This window comes from Zonotrichia leucophrys, chromosome 4 (genome assembly GCF_028769735.1).
Source record: "Zonotrichia leucophrys gambelii isolate GWCS_2022_RI chromosome 4, RI_Zleu_2.0, whole genome shotgun sequence".
NCBI classification, from domain to species: Eukaryota; Metazoa; Chordata; class Aves; order Passeriformes; family Passerellidae; genus Zonotrichia; species Zonotrichia leucophrys.
This window is the reverse complement of record NC_088173.1, coordinates 22,838,123-22,855,605: the sequence shown is the minus strand read 5'-3', so window position 1 is coordinate 22,855,605 and position 17,483 is coordinate 22,838,123. Positions and strand designations below refer to the sequence as shown.

At 37.3% G+C, this 17,483-nt stretch overlaps 1 protein-coding gene across 4 annotated transcripts in view; it reads left to right on the top strand.

Moving 5' to 3' along the window:
- Positions 1–17,483, top strand: part of GRIA2 (glutamate ionotropic receptor AMPA type subunit 2) — an 86,637-nt gene that overhangs the window by 44,046 nt on the left and 25,108 nt on the right. For all 4 annotated transcript variants that reach the window (XM_064710783.1, XM_064710779.1, XM_064710781.1 and 1 more), the window contains 3 exons: positions 1,407–1,603; positions 5,765–5,818; positions 8,077–8,238. In XM_064710783.1, coding sequence (XP_064566853.1) covers positions 1,407–1,603; positions 5,765–5,818; positions 8,077–8,238 — 413 coding nt within the window. The remainder of the gene's footprint in view (positions 1–1,406; positions 1,604–5,764; positions 5,819–8,076; positions 8,239–17,483) is intronic.

Here is a 17,483-nt window from a genome sequence, read left to right as displayed (position 1 = left end):
TGTAGTTATCTGTGATTTTAAATATTCCTTACATGACATACAAAACTTAATATCAGTCTTTCTTAAAGAGACTTGGCAAACCAGAATTATATAAGATAATAATTCAATTTATGCTTTTGGAAGCCTGCCATTTTCTGCCTTTGCTGATGACCAGTCTTGTGTAGTGCTGTATGTCATTACCATTTTCACTGATGAAGATGAATTGCTAAACACTGACCAATCCTTATTTAATATTATGCCTACACACTGTGAGAGAAATTAATTTTCAGTGCTCTTCTTCTATATTTATGGGTATAACCACTATTATTTCTCATGAAAGTTATACCTTAAGCTTCCTTTACATACCACATCAGAATTTGTCTAAAAGAAATGACTCCTGATGTTTGATGGTTTCAGGAGAGAAGAATGGGCAAAAATGTCAATTCACTCATAAGAAAGTCTATTTTTTTTTTCTTTATAATAGTATCTGGTATCCCTAAAACTGCTCTCTAGAATCATGTAGAATTCTCTGGTAGGAATTGAAACATGATAAGTCTCATTCTTGTACTGCTGGAAGTCATTAAAATTGTACTTTTTGTATAGCAGGAATTAATTTCCAGCAGTAATTTTCATATTTCTCTACTACATTACCTCATCCCTAAAAAGTAAAATATGTCAAGTAAAATCTTCACTGGTTTTACAGTATATCACAGGCAGTTGCATCTGTGCAAACATTACAGCTTCCTATCAGGAACTTGCTAAAGGTACGAGATGGAAGCAAACTTCTCTACACTGCTTGTAGGTGTTAGCATTGAGCCTGCTTATCTATAGGGAAAAATATATCTCAGCACATCTTTCCTAATCAGGGATGTGACTGTAGGCAACAGAAATAATAAATCCATTACCATCATTGCAGAACGTGGGAATTCTGCCATAGACTTCAGTGAGGTCTGGGCTTAGATACAGCACTGCTCAAGTGCTGGGAACCAAAGCTGTTCAATAGCTGTTGTTTAAGCAGCTGATCCTTTAATAAGGCTCATCCTTTTTGTAATAGGTGGCTGATCCTTTTGCTCTAATTGGATCACTCCTCTCCTAGAAGATCTCTTTCCCACTATGTAGAATTCCAGCAGCGGATCAGTGAAAACAATGAAATCCAATTCTGAAGAAATTGGGCCAAACCTAAAGGTTGCACTTATGAGGCTTTACCTTGATGCCTTGCAGTGATGCAAATGGAAGTTTTATGCAATAATAATTAATTTGACCCACATATATCTTAGTTTCTGATTTCTACCTACTTGTGACAGGTCAAACAATTTACAGGAGAACTTAAATAAGTGATCTCACAAATCACATTGTAGAAGCTTGTTAATTCCTGAAGCTTTGTCAGTCATCAGTCATATCTTCTGTTTTCTCCTGTGCTTTGCTAGGCTTATCAACGTTGCAAGCTGTGCTGGATTCTGCTGCTGAAAAGAAATGGCAAGTGACTGCTATCAATGTAGGAAATATTAACAATGAGAGAAAAGATGAAACTTACCGTTCACTGTTTCAAGATCTAGAGGTAAAAAAGGAAAGACGAGTGATTTTGGACTGTGAGCGCGATAAAGTCAACGACATTGTTGATCAGGTTTGCTGTTCTCCTTTCTTCAGTGACAGCAGTTAGCAGTGTTCTATAAGTAAATGTAATGAGTTCATTTGTTTTCATGGTATTTTTGTGATTGTTATGAATCATTTGGCAGTCACAGGTTTGTATTGAGGACTGTACATGTGCCAGGGAGAAAGTGAACACACAAATCCTATTATCCCTACCTTTGCCCAAAGGCAAGATAATTCTATCTGGATGATCCTGTATAGTTTTCTATCCTGGTTATTTAAAAGAAAAGCACTAATTTACTAAATACCTTGTTCAGACTCTTTTACAGCCTAAGTAGTATACTGTATTATACATAGCTGCAACACTATTATATCTGGTCTGATACAGGTAGTTATGTCTAAGGATTAGTTCTTTTTACACCTAGAAGGTATTTTCTCCCTCTAATGCATTTTCTGAGAACCTTTTATATGTAGGGAAGACTGTATCGCAGCTTCTCTTCCTCATTTAATGCCCTTTGAAATTTGTGTTTTGAAGTTTTTTGTCATTTGTACTTTCCTTGCTTGTCTCTTCATTTTATATCACTCTTAAAGTGTGCTAACCAAAATTGGATGCTGTTTTTCATAGCTAACGCCTCCTGAGCTTTAAAAAGAACAGCAAAATCTGTCTTCTCTCCACCCATGAAAATTATTTGCCAAAATGACTTAAAAAAAAAAATCATCTTTTTAGCAACACTATCATGGTTCTCTGATTCAAATTACTGCAGTACTTTGAAATCTGCCACTTCAGTCCTAGAGCCTAGGAAGTTCTTACTGACTCTGTACCTTCCTACTTTTCATGCAAGCAGAGCACAATGGAAAATTGTAAGGATAGTTCCCTGTTGGCTTGAGCTTCATCATGTGAGACTGTGCAGCATCAGGAGGGATGTATCATCAGAGTATGGATGTATTTGTTTGAAGGTTTTTTGAAGGGCTTGTTATTTTGGTCTTTGTTTTGAAGGTCGTTATATTTTGAGGAGGCTCAGACAATGAGCAGTGTCCTTAATGCAGTACATTGTGTTTGTGTGTTTTATTTGGAATTCATAGCCACAACCTCTTTTTCTGATTTTCAAGATAAATTTGAATTTGATCCTGTTCTCAAGAGCATTTAAACTCTGAGAGTTTGATCTGTCTATCATCTGCAGATTTTAAAAATCATTTTCTGACTTATCAATGTCAAGAAATGTACAATGTAGGGCAATGTTTGACATAAGTAGTTCTTACAGGTCATCTTCATTTGGTTCTGTGTGGCTTTTCAAACAGTTCTTTACCTACCTTACAGTAGTGACTTTTTCTCTTGTCCATGTCTCTTGTGAGTTTCTAATGATGTCCTACAGAACAATCAGCTTTTTAGACTCAGGATGTCACATCTTGCTGTTTCTTGATTATCAGACCAGAGAAAAGAAAGATACTGCTTTGACATGTTTCAATCTTGACAAGACTATTTTTAGCATTTATCTTACTATCCTATACATTCTTTTTAAAATAAGTATGTAATGTTCATTATAAGTTCTGATGTGAAACTTTGGCTGACTGTACTTTTCTTTAGTTTCACCTTTCAGCCACTTTTTATAGACAAGAACTCTCTTTTCCCTTCAGTTACGGCTCATTTTTACAGTCTTTGTTTCATAATAGACCTATTTTCGTCTTTGTCTGCTTCTTATTTGGATTGCATTTCTGGGATATTTTTCTTGCCCTAGTTGCACTTTGATGGATTCTGCCTTTTTTAGACCTTTAGAGTTTCTCAGCTTATCCCCACAGACTTGTGCTACTCCTCAGACATACAGCTGGCTAAGCTTTTGTTTCTGCTGTTTTGATTTGTATGTCACTGAAGAATCCTAGATAACAACCAAATCAGCCTCACAGGTCAGTTAATATAACACTGGTTAGTTGTTCTCCTCTAAATAATTTACTGGTCTGCCCTGGAATATGTTCTCTTAAACTGTTTGCAGCTGTCCCAAATGGGTTAAGTCTTGGAATTGTCTTCAGAAGACAGCCTAGTTGTTTCTGCACTTTGGTCTGGTTTTTAAGCCCATTATCGTTCCAATCAGTAAGTTCCTTTCCTTACATTTAAAGGTAAACCCACTTTCTATTTACAAAAGAAAGTCTAACTGATTCTCTAATAATTTTCTCATTCTCTTGAAATGAAATGTTGAGCAATGGATTTCTTGGCCTGCAAGTGTACTTCGAGTGTGTTCTGATTTTCTTTCCTAATAGCAATGTACTTCAGGTCTTGATTTGCTACAAGATTTATTTCTTGAAAAATTACTTTAATTTCTGCCCTGATAAAGACCCTCAGATATTTGCTTCATTTTATGAGGATGCCTGAAGTAGACACATCATATCAGTATCCCTTTTTCTGTGTATTTCTACTGCAAGAAATGCAACAGGGTTTCTGTTAACCATATTTTCCTTGAATCCCAAAGTACTATGTGCATTGCTCAATACAGAAAGGAACAATTTCTTCACTTCCTTCCTTGCGTTCCATTATTGAACAAATCTTTTCATTTTGCTTTGATTTACCTTGCAAATATTTTAAGCTGAGGTGACAGCCTCAGGTTTACCCAGTTACACTGTAGCCCTTGGATCTTTGTATAGGCACAAAATATATTTGCCAAGTTGCTTTATCATTTTTGTTTTTGGTCTTGTGTTATAGTTTCTCTTCAGATTTCAATGTTTCATGTGAGTTGAAAAATATTTCAGTTCCCCAGCTCTGTTCAGTCTAGTTTATATTCCTCTTCTCTGATCTGGCAAGTCTGTGTTACCATGCTCTTCATTAAATGGCTTCTGTCTCTTCTCAGGCAGCTTCCTTTGCAGAATCTCATTTCACCCTGATAACACCCTTTAGGCAACTCTGTAATTACTGCCACTATTTGTCTATCCCTGCTAGAGAAGGCCCTCTGAGCTGCTGAATAGCTTTTGTGTGCACAGCTCCTTCATCGTGGCTTTTGGTACTACCACTGAATTTTCTTAGTTTTAACTGGCAGCATCCTTGAAGTTTCAGCAAGCTGGGTTAATAAAAGAGTACCCAGTGGCAGCTAGAGCAGAGTTACTGAGCATTAATTCAGAGGATTGCAGATGCTGGTTGTCTTCTCAGGTACCAATGATGAGAAATATTTCATACAGAAGAGCTAATCTACTTGGTATAACTGAAATTTCTTTGGAAGCAGCAGCAACGTAAGAAACACACCTTGAAAATATTTCTTACTTAAACCTCTTAATAAGTATTTAGTTTTAAGTAGTCTGATCCAGGTAATTGTTTTAGGATACTTAAGTTCATATATCATATATATATATATTGATCTCAAAAGAGGAACAATTTAAGTACTTCCATGGCCTAAGTAATGTCATCCCTCTCAGTCTCAAGCTCTAGTATGTAAACTCAGTGTTAAAACTGCTTTCAGTTTTATTTCTGTAACTTCATTAAGCCAAGTATGTGGAATGCTATTCAGTAGTACCCTGATGTAAGTTTCAGGATACCTAGTCGGAATATTTTAGCTATCTGTTAAGTGAAGAAATGAATGAGTCATCCTCTCTTAATTTAAGTTCATTGTTCAAAAGAAGGAATAAACCTCTAAACTCCTCTTATCTTGCACATCCTTCCTCTGGAGAAGTGCTTAGCTTCAAAATGCAAACTTCCCCATGCAGACATAGTCTTAGTTGGGCTTATTTGGGAGAAGAATCCATGCTACAGGTGTGCCAGCAGAGACTGCTGAGAAACCACCAGCTGGTTTTGAAGGGAGATGGTGAGGAAGACTTAGGGTGATAAACAATTTGAACTTTGCAAGGTTTCCTCATAACTCATGAATGTCAGTGGGCAGAATGCAGCAGGAGTCTGAGGCACAGCGTTTCTGGCACGTGATGCCTGCTCTCTGCTGGCTGGTTGTGCCCTGATACACACCACAGCAATCAGCATTCAGCACCTGTGTCTGGAGGGACTCTCCCTCTTGGGACTTCAATGTGGCTGATTTCTAGCAGCAAAGGGTATGCTCAGTGGTGCATTAGGTAAAATAAAGGATAAAGCAGCACACAAACTCAGCATTGCATGGCATTAACACTAAAAAATTTTTACATCACGCTGCATTTTGTACCTTTCAATCTTTGTCTGTATACCAGGTGAACATTCTCCATTATGGGGCTATTTCTTATTTTTTTACAGGTTATCACAATTGGTAAACATGTTAAAGGATACCACTATATCATTGCAAATCTGGTAAGCATTCTTAGTGTTTAAAATACCTGTATTGCTCATTTGACTGTTTGTGGAAGCACGTCAGCTAGTATTTTGTTTTGAATACACCTCAGAAAACAGAAAAAAAAGCTAAATATTTTTATCCTTGCTAAATTAATACTTGTGTTGAGATTATATTTGTTTATTGGCTGAGATTTTCAGGCTTTAAATACCTCTTATCATATTCCCATCAATGGGATAAAGGTTGCTCAGCACCTTCAATAGAACTTCTCTTTTTCTACATACTTTAGAAAAAGAGGGTATGTAAAATAGAGAAATAACTTTCTGCATCATAGGATGATACATTCATTCAGTAAGGTGATGATTTCTCTTACGACTTTTAAACTACTTGAGAATCACAGTTCTCACCTTTCATTCTGCTAGACTAGTGAGTCTCAGATTTCTACTTTTCATCCCTCAGGTTGGCTGGGTGATCAGTCTGAATTCATGTTTTCTTGAACACAGGTGATCAGACTGTATAGCTAATAGTGTTCATGCAGGGAAAGCTCAGAAAACTCACTAAATTCTGTCAAGAGAATGTTTTTGGAATTGTCTAAAGGTGAAGGGCCATTTTATTGATATTAAAGTCTATAAAAACCTAATTACTGAAGCTGGAGGAACTGATCCAGACCTTTTTTGTAATAGACAAAGCAAATTCTGCGCGACTAAATCTCAGTTATCCTGGTCAAGAAAAGATTTTTGGGGGTTGTATAGTGTAAGTGCCACCAAACAAATTTTCTCATCATTTATCTTGAACTGTGACAGTGTTTGATATAAATTCCAGCAGTGCCCCAATTGACACTGTCTTCCATAGTGCTTTGAGGAGCCTGAGGAAACAGAAGCAGCATGGTGTGTCTCTGGCCCTTGAGGCATAACCCCTGACTCCCCCTGGCTTTTGATGGAAACTCTTCCCACTCCAGGCAGGCAGAGCTCTGAAGAGTCATGTGGGTGCCATGGTGTGAAGAAATATTGTGCTTTAAATGCCTCTTTAAAAGCTGAACACTGGGGTTTCATTCCTATATCTTAATAACTAATTTTTTGATAAAGAAATTGAGGTGCTGATATTCATAAAGCAGGCATAAAAGTCTTACAAAATGTGAGGAATTATCTGTTAGACATCTGTGGTTTGCATTGCAAATGTTGCATAAACAGTATTTTGAGTCTTAAGGGAAATTTTCTAAAATGTGCCCAGTGGATTTCATGATGTTAACTGGTTGCTATTTTAACCATTGCTTTAAATTTGTAACAGTAAGTCCATAAGATCTAAAATTACTGAATCTTATGTTTTAAAGCTGTTTAATATCATGTATAAAATGTTTATGGAAGTGATTTGAAAATTTGTTTTTGTCTGCCAGAAGTATAGTATTTGAATCATATCTTCACTGAATCCACCTGCTTTCTTCTTTTTGGACTGTAGTAATATTCTCCTCCAGTCTGATCAGTCATTCAAGAAATTGATCTATTTTGAAAATTAAGAAATGCTGATAGATGGAGAAGAGGTTTGAATATACAATGAATGTCAAGTTACATGATCAGTGTAGAAGTGTCTGTATTTGCAGGCAACAACACATGAGGATCATTAAAATGCAGTAATTAAAGAGCGTCTCGTATGGCAATTATAGCAACTTCTGATAGTGTGGTTTGAATTTGCTGCTTTTTTTTGTATTCACTCACAGCATGCATTTATAATGAAGTGTCTGACATCATTATTTCATGTAAATGCCTTTGTATGGTTATTTGGGTGAAGTTAAATCACAGAAAACAGAACACAAGAACTTTTTTTAAGAATGGGAAGTAGTTCTTAATGTCTTTGAGGGTTGAGGCAGTGGAGATGGCAAGTCCTTCCACATGCTTTGGAGTTCCTAAAAGAGAGGATACACCTGTGGCTGTAAGTATTCCTGCCTAAAACCTGCTTGCCTCTTACTCATGTCTCGTGTTCCCTTTCTCACCTAACTGGTCCCGTTAAAATTAACAGGATGTTTAGGATGGCAAGGACAGGTCTGTCCACTCAGCCCTGGCTCACCATAGAAGTGTTTATCTAGTGGGCAGCAAGAAGCATTGCTGTTTGGTGGAGCTGATGACTTAATCCTGGCAGCCCAGGGTTTAAGTTGGATCCAGTTTGAGGGAAATGTTGGCTTACTGTTCTGCAGTAGAGGTCATATGGTAACTTTTGCTTTTTATACACTATTGAGAGAACTGCCAAAACTATTAAAATAACAGACAATTTTTTCTGTGCTCAGGGATTTACTGATGGAGATTTGTCGAAAATTCAGTTTGGAGGAGCTAATGTCTCAGGATTTCAGATAGTTGACTATGATGATCCCGTGGTGTCGAAATTTATACAACGTTGGTCAACACTGGAGGAAAAGGAATATCCTGGTGCACACACTAGTACAATCAAGGTAGGTCTTATGTTTGTTTTAACTGCACTAGAAGTACAGGAAGTGAAGGGTTTGGAATAGAATAGCAAGGGACAGAGAAAGCCCTTGAAAAGCCACAGTCCCAGCATAATTTTATATTTTTTAGGAGTACTTTTAACATTCTTTGTCATAGGACTGAATGAGCAAAGATGCTACACTCTTAAAAGTGTTCAAGATAATTTTTTTCTTGTGTCACTGTAAATCTGTGCCTGACAGCTTGTAAGGTAATTGGTTTAGATATCATGATAAATTAACTAGATCTACTGACTTCTTTTGGTTTTTCTCTTTCTCTGATTTGAAATGTTTCTCTTTCTCTGTATTTTGAAATGCTTAAAGACAAATATTAATCATTTCTGGGGAGCACAGATTTAGCACTTTTTTGATGTAACATAATAAGACAAAGAAATGGTTAGACAGTTCCTTTGAGACAGATGCCCAAGTCCTACAAAGACTCACAAAATTCAATGCTATGCCTGACATGCAGAATCATGGTCTGATTTCAGGCCTGCATGACACACAGTGTAACACTGGGCAGGTGGTTTAGCTTTTTTACCTCAGTTTTACTTCTGGATGAGACTGGGATAATAGTACCTTCTCACTTTCTCTAACTATCAATTAGTGGCTGCAGGATATTAAAAATAATTCAATTTTTATGTTAGATAATTTCTGTTTTAAGTAATACAATCAGAGATTTTAATAAGAACACAGTATTAAATAGCTCTAAAAGACAAAAAAATAAGTTGCAAATGTTCTAGCCATATCTTTTTTTGTGCTATAATTTGAATATGAAGCATGTCCTTAATTTATAATGAAATTAATAAAAAGTTCAGCATGGAAGGAAGAACCATTTTTTTTCAAGGGCCTGATAGAAAACCTTAATTTTGATTAAAAAAAAATTATAGACTCCTTTTTTATGAGGCCAAGTTTGGTGGTAACAGTCAAAGTGATTTTTTTCTGTGGTTATTTTTGTAGTTTAAAGTCTTTATAACAGAGGTAGTGAATTTCTTACTTGATGTTTGGAAAAGTAAACTGGAATCTGTGTCAGGTCTTTAGGTACATTTGTATTACAGATGTGGAGTGTATGTAATCTGTATTGCTCTCATTTAGGAGAAAGGGAAGGGATGTGGCTGTGGAGAATTAACAGAATCCTTTTGTCTCTCTGATTCTTGAGTGCCCAAATCTGCCTACATATTCATGTTGCAGAATCATAGTCTGGAAATAATAATAGGGAAATACATAAAGCGCATGACTGCAGTGAAGAACTCAAACTGAAACCTGCAAGATGCAGTTTTTATCAAAGATGGAAAAATAAATGGGTGAGACACAGTAGTAAGGTCTCTGGTGTTATTTACACAGGGGGAAATTGCATGTGTGTTAGATAGCATGAAGTGATGGCAATGTTGTATTAAAGCACTAAAATCTCTAGCTCTGTCACAGGAATTATCTTTATTTCTTCCATGATAAGTCCTTTCAATTCTAGAAGAAATTGAAAGGATTGAAGGAGAGTATTTGCAATATCTTCTGCTTTTGAGGTTTATTTTGTTATGGATAGGAAAAGTAAAGTATCTTGAATTTCATTAATTTAAAACACATTTTAAATTAGTGTGAAAGGCTGACCTCTCTTACTTTTTATATTGTTTGCTCAAGATTTATTTAGGACTGCACTGATACTCACTCAAGAAATTGAAATCTATGTTAGATTATCAGATAATTTATAAATGCTAGAAGTATTGATGGTGAGGAAAGTGTGGATGTATTTTGCAATGTTTGGTGGCATTGATTGTACCAGTAACTGTATTTCTTTGTGTAGCTTTCCATCTCTTGCCCTTATACACATATTAGTTGTCATTTTTGCTTGCCATTACAGGTAGGGTTAGAGATATGTCACATTTCATTCCCACTTTAGAGGGAGCTAGAGGCAGGGCAGAATCATAGAAATCATGGAAACAGGGCAGGAAAGGCCTTTGAGCAGTCAGTCACCCTTCTGTCCTCCTTGCCTGAAGGCAGAATCAGATAAACCTGTGCAGTTCCTCTGAGTAGTGATTTCCCAGCTTCTCCAGGCATCTATCTCAGCACTTAAATGATCTTGGGTTTGGCTTTTGTCTAACCTTAATCAGCCTTGATATCACCTAATCCATTACTCCTTTATATGTTTCTAATGGCTGTGAGAGGCTTCTGCTTTTTCATTGTCCTCCTGTATTTGAAAATGGCTGCAACCCTTCCTGCCTTTCATTCCTCCCTGCAAAACCAAATAATCTCTTTTCTTTTGAATTTTCTGCTCTCAGATCCTGTTTGTTATTTTGCTCTGGAGCTTTCTATTTGGTACCTCTTTGAAATGCCAGACTGGCTACTGCAACACATCTGAGTGCTATGCTGAGGAAATGGAAATAATGGCTTCATGTGTCTCAGAGACAGTACTCATTTCAGGGGGCTCTTTTGTATTAGTTTCTTTTACTTTTTTTTTTCCCTCTCCTCACCACCATGACACTAGTGAGATGTATTTCTCATGGGATAGATGCTAACAGCCAAATCTTTTTCTGCATTCCTTTCTTGTGCTGCTGCCAATTTAGATGGGCTCATACCATATCTGTCCACTTCATCATTACTTTCAAGTACAGGCTTTTTTCATCAACTCGCGCTGAGTTACATTTCTTACCTGTCCTTTGTGAGCATTTCATTCCTTTTTATATTTTTATTCTAGATGTGTTGCCCTCTGCTTCTGTATAAACATCTAGATTACTGAGCAGGTTAGTGCACTGGTCTCCCACTTGTCCCTTAAGTGGTCTTACAAATAACTTTTTTCCCCTTTTGATTTTGAGGTAGTTGTCCAAATTGCCAGTGTTGATAATTGAACTTTTGCTCCCAGTCCCATGGAATCTAGGAAACTCTTGCTGCAGATTCTGTATGAAGCAGATAGGAAGGCTGACAAGAGCCCTGCATCATCAGTATAGAAATGAGAGGTGGTTACATGCACCTAACAGGTAATATTATCTCTGGGATTGCAAGTGTTCTGTCATTGCAGACAAAAACATTGCAACTCTGTTGTATTATCTTCCTTTTGTAATCCAAAAGTAAGTGTACATTCATTTCCCATTAGAAAATGCAAGTCAATGGACTATGACTGAGCTGATAAGACGCACCACAGCATCCAAGTACAGTCCTGAAAATAGAGAAAGGCACCCTTTCTAAGAAAAAGTGCATTTCAAAGGAACATGCTCTTTGAGAAAGAAGAGCATTGCTAAAAGCCTCTTCCACAGATGCCCAGAAGAGTATCTGTATCAAATTGCTTTAAAAATGTATCTTTTCAATTTATAAAATATTAATTATAAAAAATTGCTATCTTAGGACATAGATGAGAAAGGACACTGATCTCATTTGTTGCTGCACTGTACCTGTACTGATAAAAGCACAAGTTTTATAGATTAAGCAGGATGCTTAAAACAAGTGCTCTGCAGACTTTTTTACAGAATATTTTTATATCTGTCAAAATTAACGCTGATACATTGTTTACTTCAGGTTAAATTTAAAACATTTCTGTTGTAACCAAGGGTGTTACCAGTCTTTGTATGCAGTTCTAGAAGAGCTACTGTGTAGATCTTGAAACACAGAGTTGAGCACCCTCACTAATTTTTAGTCAAGTAGCAAAAAGAAAGATATGTTTAATTTTATAAAGGCTGAATAATAACAAGTTGAAATTTTCTTTTGATCCAGTATTGTGTATTTACAAATTGGCTGGGCTTTCTGAGCCTAATGCTGTTCCAGACTGTTACATTCAAGGCAAACTTCTTTATCTTGTGGAAGGACCCTGAAGGACAACACATCCGTTCACATCCAGCTGCTCCAGTTTGCTGATCTGATCAGCCCATTCTGTCTCTTTGGTCCATTTGCTGAAAGAAGTTCAATCTCTTATCTCTTGAAGGCTAGTGAGACATAAGTTGTATTGCCTTTGTGTGGCAGGGTTTTAGTAGAAGAGGACCACAGGAGTGGCTTTTGTGAGTAGCTTCTGGAAACTTCCCCCACATGCAGTGAAGCCAATACCAGCTGGCTCCAAGACTGACCCTCTGGCTCCCCAAGACTGAGCTCATCAGGGAAGGTGGTGGTGCCTCTGATAACGCATTCAAGAAGAGGATAAAGCTGCTGCACAACTGCAGCCAGAGGGACTAGTGACAATATATGAGAGAAACAGCCCTGCAGACAGTGCAGAAGGAAGGACAGGGAGTGGACCAGGTGTCAGAGATTAAATTTCCCTGCAGAGGAAGAGTGTGAGGAGACCACCCTGTGAGGAGGAAGTAATGCTAGAGATGGGTGCTGAACAGACTGCAACCCCCTTCCACAGCCCCCTGTGCCACTGTGGGAACAGAGTATAAAGAATTTGTGAGTGAAGTTGAGCCCAGGGAGAAGGGAGAAGTGAGTTGAGATGTTTGGTGATTTGTTTTTTATTTTCTCATTATCCTGCTTTGGTTTGATTGGTAATTAATTTTTTTCAGAGTTGAGTCAGTTCTTCCTGTTATGGTCATTGCTGAGTGATCTCTCCCTGCCATTATCCCAACCCGTGAGCCTTTCATTTTATTTTCTCTTCCCAGTCCCTCTGAGGAAGGGAGTGACAGAACAGCTTTGGTGGCACCTGGTGTCCAGCCAGAGCCAACCCCCCTTAGAGCTAAGCACTAGGCTTCAAGTAGGTATGTCCTGTGAGGGACAGCAAAGATCTCTGAGCTTGTCTCCTTTGGAGAGGAGGAGGCTGAGGAGTGACCCCATTGCTCTCTACAGCTTTCTAAGGAGGGGGAGTGGAGAGGATGGTGCTGGGATCAACTCCTTGGTATCCAGTGACAAGGGGATGTGTGGGAATGGTTCAGAGCTGCCCCAGAGCAGGTTCAGACTTTGGAAGCATTTGGACCTTTGGAAGCATTTATTTACATTTCTTTCATTTTTAGGGGAGTCAAACACTCATGGAGGAACAGTCCTCCATGAGTGCTGGTCAACATCTCAAGCCTTTCTGTTTGAGTGGCATTGGGACAATTCTGCTAAAACCCACTTTAGAATTGGTCAGCCCTGAATTGTTCAGGCAGTTGGACTAGATAATCATTGTAGGTCTATCCAATTGAGACAGTCTGTTCTACAAGCCATCCTACTCTGAGATAAACTTTTGTAAGAGCAACGTGAGGCTTGAAGTGCCTGAGACAGCTTGCATATGATATATACAGAAACTATGTGCAGCATGCAGAAAAAGATTTGGGGCTGCCTGGTGTAAGACCTAATTAAGCTCAGACTTGTAGAGAATCCCATTGTGTCAGAAGGTGATAACAACCCTGGTACTCATGCAGCTATTTTGGATGGGTGAAACTGTTTCATGCTAGCACATAATGTTTCAGATTTTCTCTTTTCATAGTTGTATTTCTGGCTTCATAATCTCTTTTCCCATCCAACAAATTCATAGCTAAGATACCAAAAACACTAGATTGTTTTTACTCCTGATTTTGTCTTCAGTAATTTCACATTTTCAGGTTTTCTTTATAGTCAAGTCATATAGTCTTTAGGCAATTATTATGAAACCATAAGTCAGGAGTAATGATGCTTGTAACTGACAGATGCTGGTTTAACTATACTGGTGCTAATTTAGCAGAAGGATTCAATGCAGGTAACATGCAGAAGAAAAAATACAAAAATGTATAGCACACAATTATTTACCTTGCAGAAATAATTAACATTTAGATGACACACTTATTATAAGGAGCAAAGAAGAAAACAATGTGAACAAAGAAGAAAACACAGAAAACAATTATGCACACTGAAAATTCAGACGGCAGTTTGTGTAGATATAGATGACAAAGCAAAAGTGTACAGTTGATGAATTAGACATCAACTTCATTTTGGGCCTTGCCTCTTATGATTGCAGTGTGTTGGAAAATGGTTTTATAATGCAATGAATTTTAATAAGAGTTATAGGGGATATTTTGTTCCACCTGCTACAGTTTTAATAGAAAAATATGATTGGATATATCTTAATTCATGTGGATCATAACGATTTATGAATACAATTTTTCTAATAGGTAATTTTTAGTATTTATTACAAGGTTGAACAAAGAACTGATCTGGAGTATTTTTGGTTTTTTCTGAGTTTCTTGATAAATTTGTAGATTTTTGAGACTGTTCTGCCTGTTTTCAGTCCTTGCATTTTGGTTTTCTGGGCATAAAAAAGATATTCATCTGGCAGTTAGTTTCACTGGGCTTTTAAATCCCAGTGTTCAGTCTTCTCTATTTGAAAAAATAAATACAAAAAATGTGAGCATAAAAAATTCCAGTGTTAAACTTCATGATTCTTTTTAATAGCTTAAGGCTGTTTTGTGTAAGTAATCACTCATTCCAGCATAGCTGGTTTGGGTTGTTGTTGTTTTTCTTTGAAGAAAAGTCAATTAAAGAATGGAACATTTAGTCACTGAAAGCAATGGGTGGTTTGAGGCAATATCTGTAGATTTGTCTCAGACATGCAAAAGGCCAATTGACCCAGATCCTTCGATCCTGAAAGTGGCTACTCTGTGCTAAAGCAGATTTCAGAAAACTACAGAGCCAAGGTCTGATGTCTCTATGAAGCTGTGCTTCTTTGAACTTGAATCCCCTTATTCTTAGTAAATATAAATTGTTCAGGATCTTCAGCCAACAAAGTGCAGTGGATTCCACCTGCCTATTTTTCCAGGAACTCTGTATTGTCTTCTCTCAGCCAGCAATTCATCTGGATATGGTGGATATAAACAGGAAAAACTACTATTCCTTAATGATTCAAGTGTTCCTCAAGATCAGACATAACCCTGGCCTCACCAAGATCAATGTCATTTAGGACAGTAGAGCTTGATGGAGAATTGGGGATAAGAGGAGCAGAGGGAGCCATAGACAAAGATCAAAATAGTAGGAGGAGGAGGAATGGTGTCATGCAAAAAAGGGGTCAGCAAAGTGAAAAGAGGCTGTTGAAACGTGAGTGAAAGACACAGAAAAGTGGTGCAACTCAGAGCTGGAGAGGCATCTGTGACTTGAATTTCTTGGGTCAGGGGAGTAAGGGAGGAGGAGAAGGACTGGGGATACTTAAATGAATAAGGAGGGGAGACATGCAGGATTTTTTCTGGGGCAAGTCTGGTATTAAGGACCAATTAATGTTGGTAGCTGCCCGTATTACCTGGCATGGGGTGGCGGAAAAGTAAAAATGAAGTGTTTATTATTATTTGACAATAACTATGTCTTGCTGAAATCAGGAATCCGGTGAGAATGGTGTATTCAATTCTATTAGTGTTCTGCTTGGAAATTAGATTGGCGCAAACAGGAGGAAGCTTTTTATCTTGATACAACAGGTATCTTGTTGCTGATTAGGGTAGATGAGGAGTGATAATGAACATGGGGAATTGTGGTTTAGGAATTGTTTTAGAGGTTTTTGTGTTTCGTCTTTTTTCCTATTGTTTTACATTTAAGTCTTGAACTATTACTAATAGTTTTAAATGGCATATTTTGAAAATTCTTAGAACACCACAGTATATAGGATGAGACTGCTGATTGGATTTTTTTCTCCCTCTCCCCTCCTGGAAAAAAAAATAAAAAACCCAAAAACCAAACCAAACAAACAAAAAAACCAACAAAACAGCAAACACCAAAAAAATACCAAAACCCATATTCACAATAAAAAGTCAAAGAACTCTACACATACTTCAACACTTCAAACATTCACATTAATTCTTTTAAATGCTTTTCTTGGAGTTTATCTTTTTCAGAGAATTCTTTTCCCTTTCTGTTTGTACATTTTGTTCTCATTCCTGCTTGGTCTGTTTTCACAAGTGTGACCAAAGGCTTCAGTTTTTGCTGCTGGATCCTGCTGATTTTTAATACCGTTAAGGGTGACATACTTTGTTCTGACTTAGCCTTGAAGAAAAAGCTTTTGTGTATTTATCTGGTGAAAATTAAAAAGTTGTATGTTTTTTGTTTTACAGTGAATTCAAGGTGATTTTATCATTAGTGGCATTGCTAGTTTGCATGTTTATTCTAAGTTAGAAGATTGCACAAATAATTCTAGAGCCTTACTAATTTTGCTACTATGTATATTTTCCTTAGGCACTGGCATGATTAGAATGTAGCAGCATCTTTTATAAGTGAAATGCTATGGGTTCAATTCCAAATATTTTTTTTGTTATTTCTGTAAAGCTTTTTGATTTCAAATCCAAGTAAATGGTTTCCATTTACTATAATGGAAGACCAAAGTGCTTTAAAACCTGTATTCTCAATGTAAGATTAAAAAAAGGTAGGTACCTGCACTCTTTTTCTCCTGCTGGATGTCTGATGACTCTAGTGGGAAGATTGTTCTGTACTGGAAGCAATCATGGGGGAGGAATTACAGTTCAGGAATCTCATTCCTATTAAAGTAGTAGATAAAACAGGTAGAAAGGCCAAGCACTTTGGGCTTTATAAATCTTGTGATCTTTGCTATATTCAGTTTTTAAAAGAGTGAAAGAAGGTCACTTTCTCCTATAAATATCCTACAATGGGAGCATTAGGATAATTCCAGTGCCCCAGTCTTGTCAGTCTCTGCTGGATGTGCTGTGGGCATGTCTTTGAAATAAAAGTTAGACTTCCAGGAATTTGGGGTTTGGCAAGTGCCTGTTACTGGGCTATCTGTGCTGGGTGTGCTCAGAAAGCAGCCTTTCTAAACCAAGCAGAAATAATTAAAACACAAAGCATGTCAAAAAGTCAGCAGATTTTCTGGATAGCAGTTCTGGAGCTGAACACAAGTTTTTCTGAAGTGACAGTTGCTTAAGGTGTTCCTTGCATCTTGTGCCAGTATGGCACTTCAAAGCAAAAATACCTGTTTGTTTAGGTTTTCTGTGCACACAGAGTGCTGCAGTTGTGTTTGAACAAAAGCTGTTATCAAAGTTGATGTGACTGCACAACTTTGGGAAACAAAATGTAATAAAGATAGTATATTCATTAAGATAAATAGGCCTTGGTCTCTAACCTCATCTTTTCTGAGATCAATCTAATTAATTTTTTTAAACGATCAGGTAATTTTACATTTTGTTAATCTCTCTTCCCCTTTTAGTCAGGACCAGGGTTGTTATTAAAAATTGCAATTATTATTTCCAAATATCTTGTGTATGTATGCAATTATTCTCAGCCGGAAGCAAGTCAGTTACTTGCGTATTTTCACAAGAGCATCATCCTAACAAAGATGAAGAGCCCTGCGCTGTCTTCTCTGG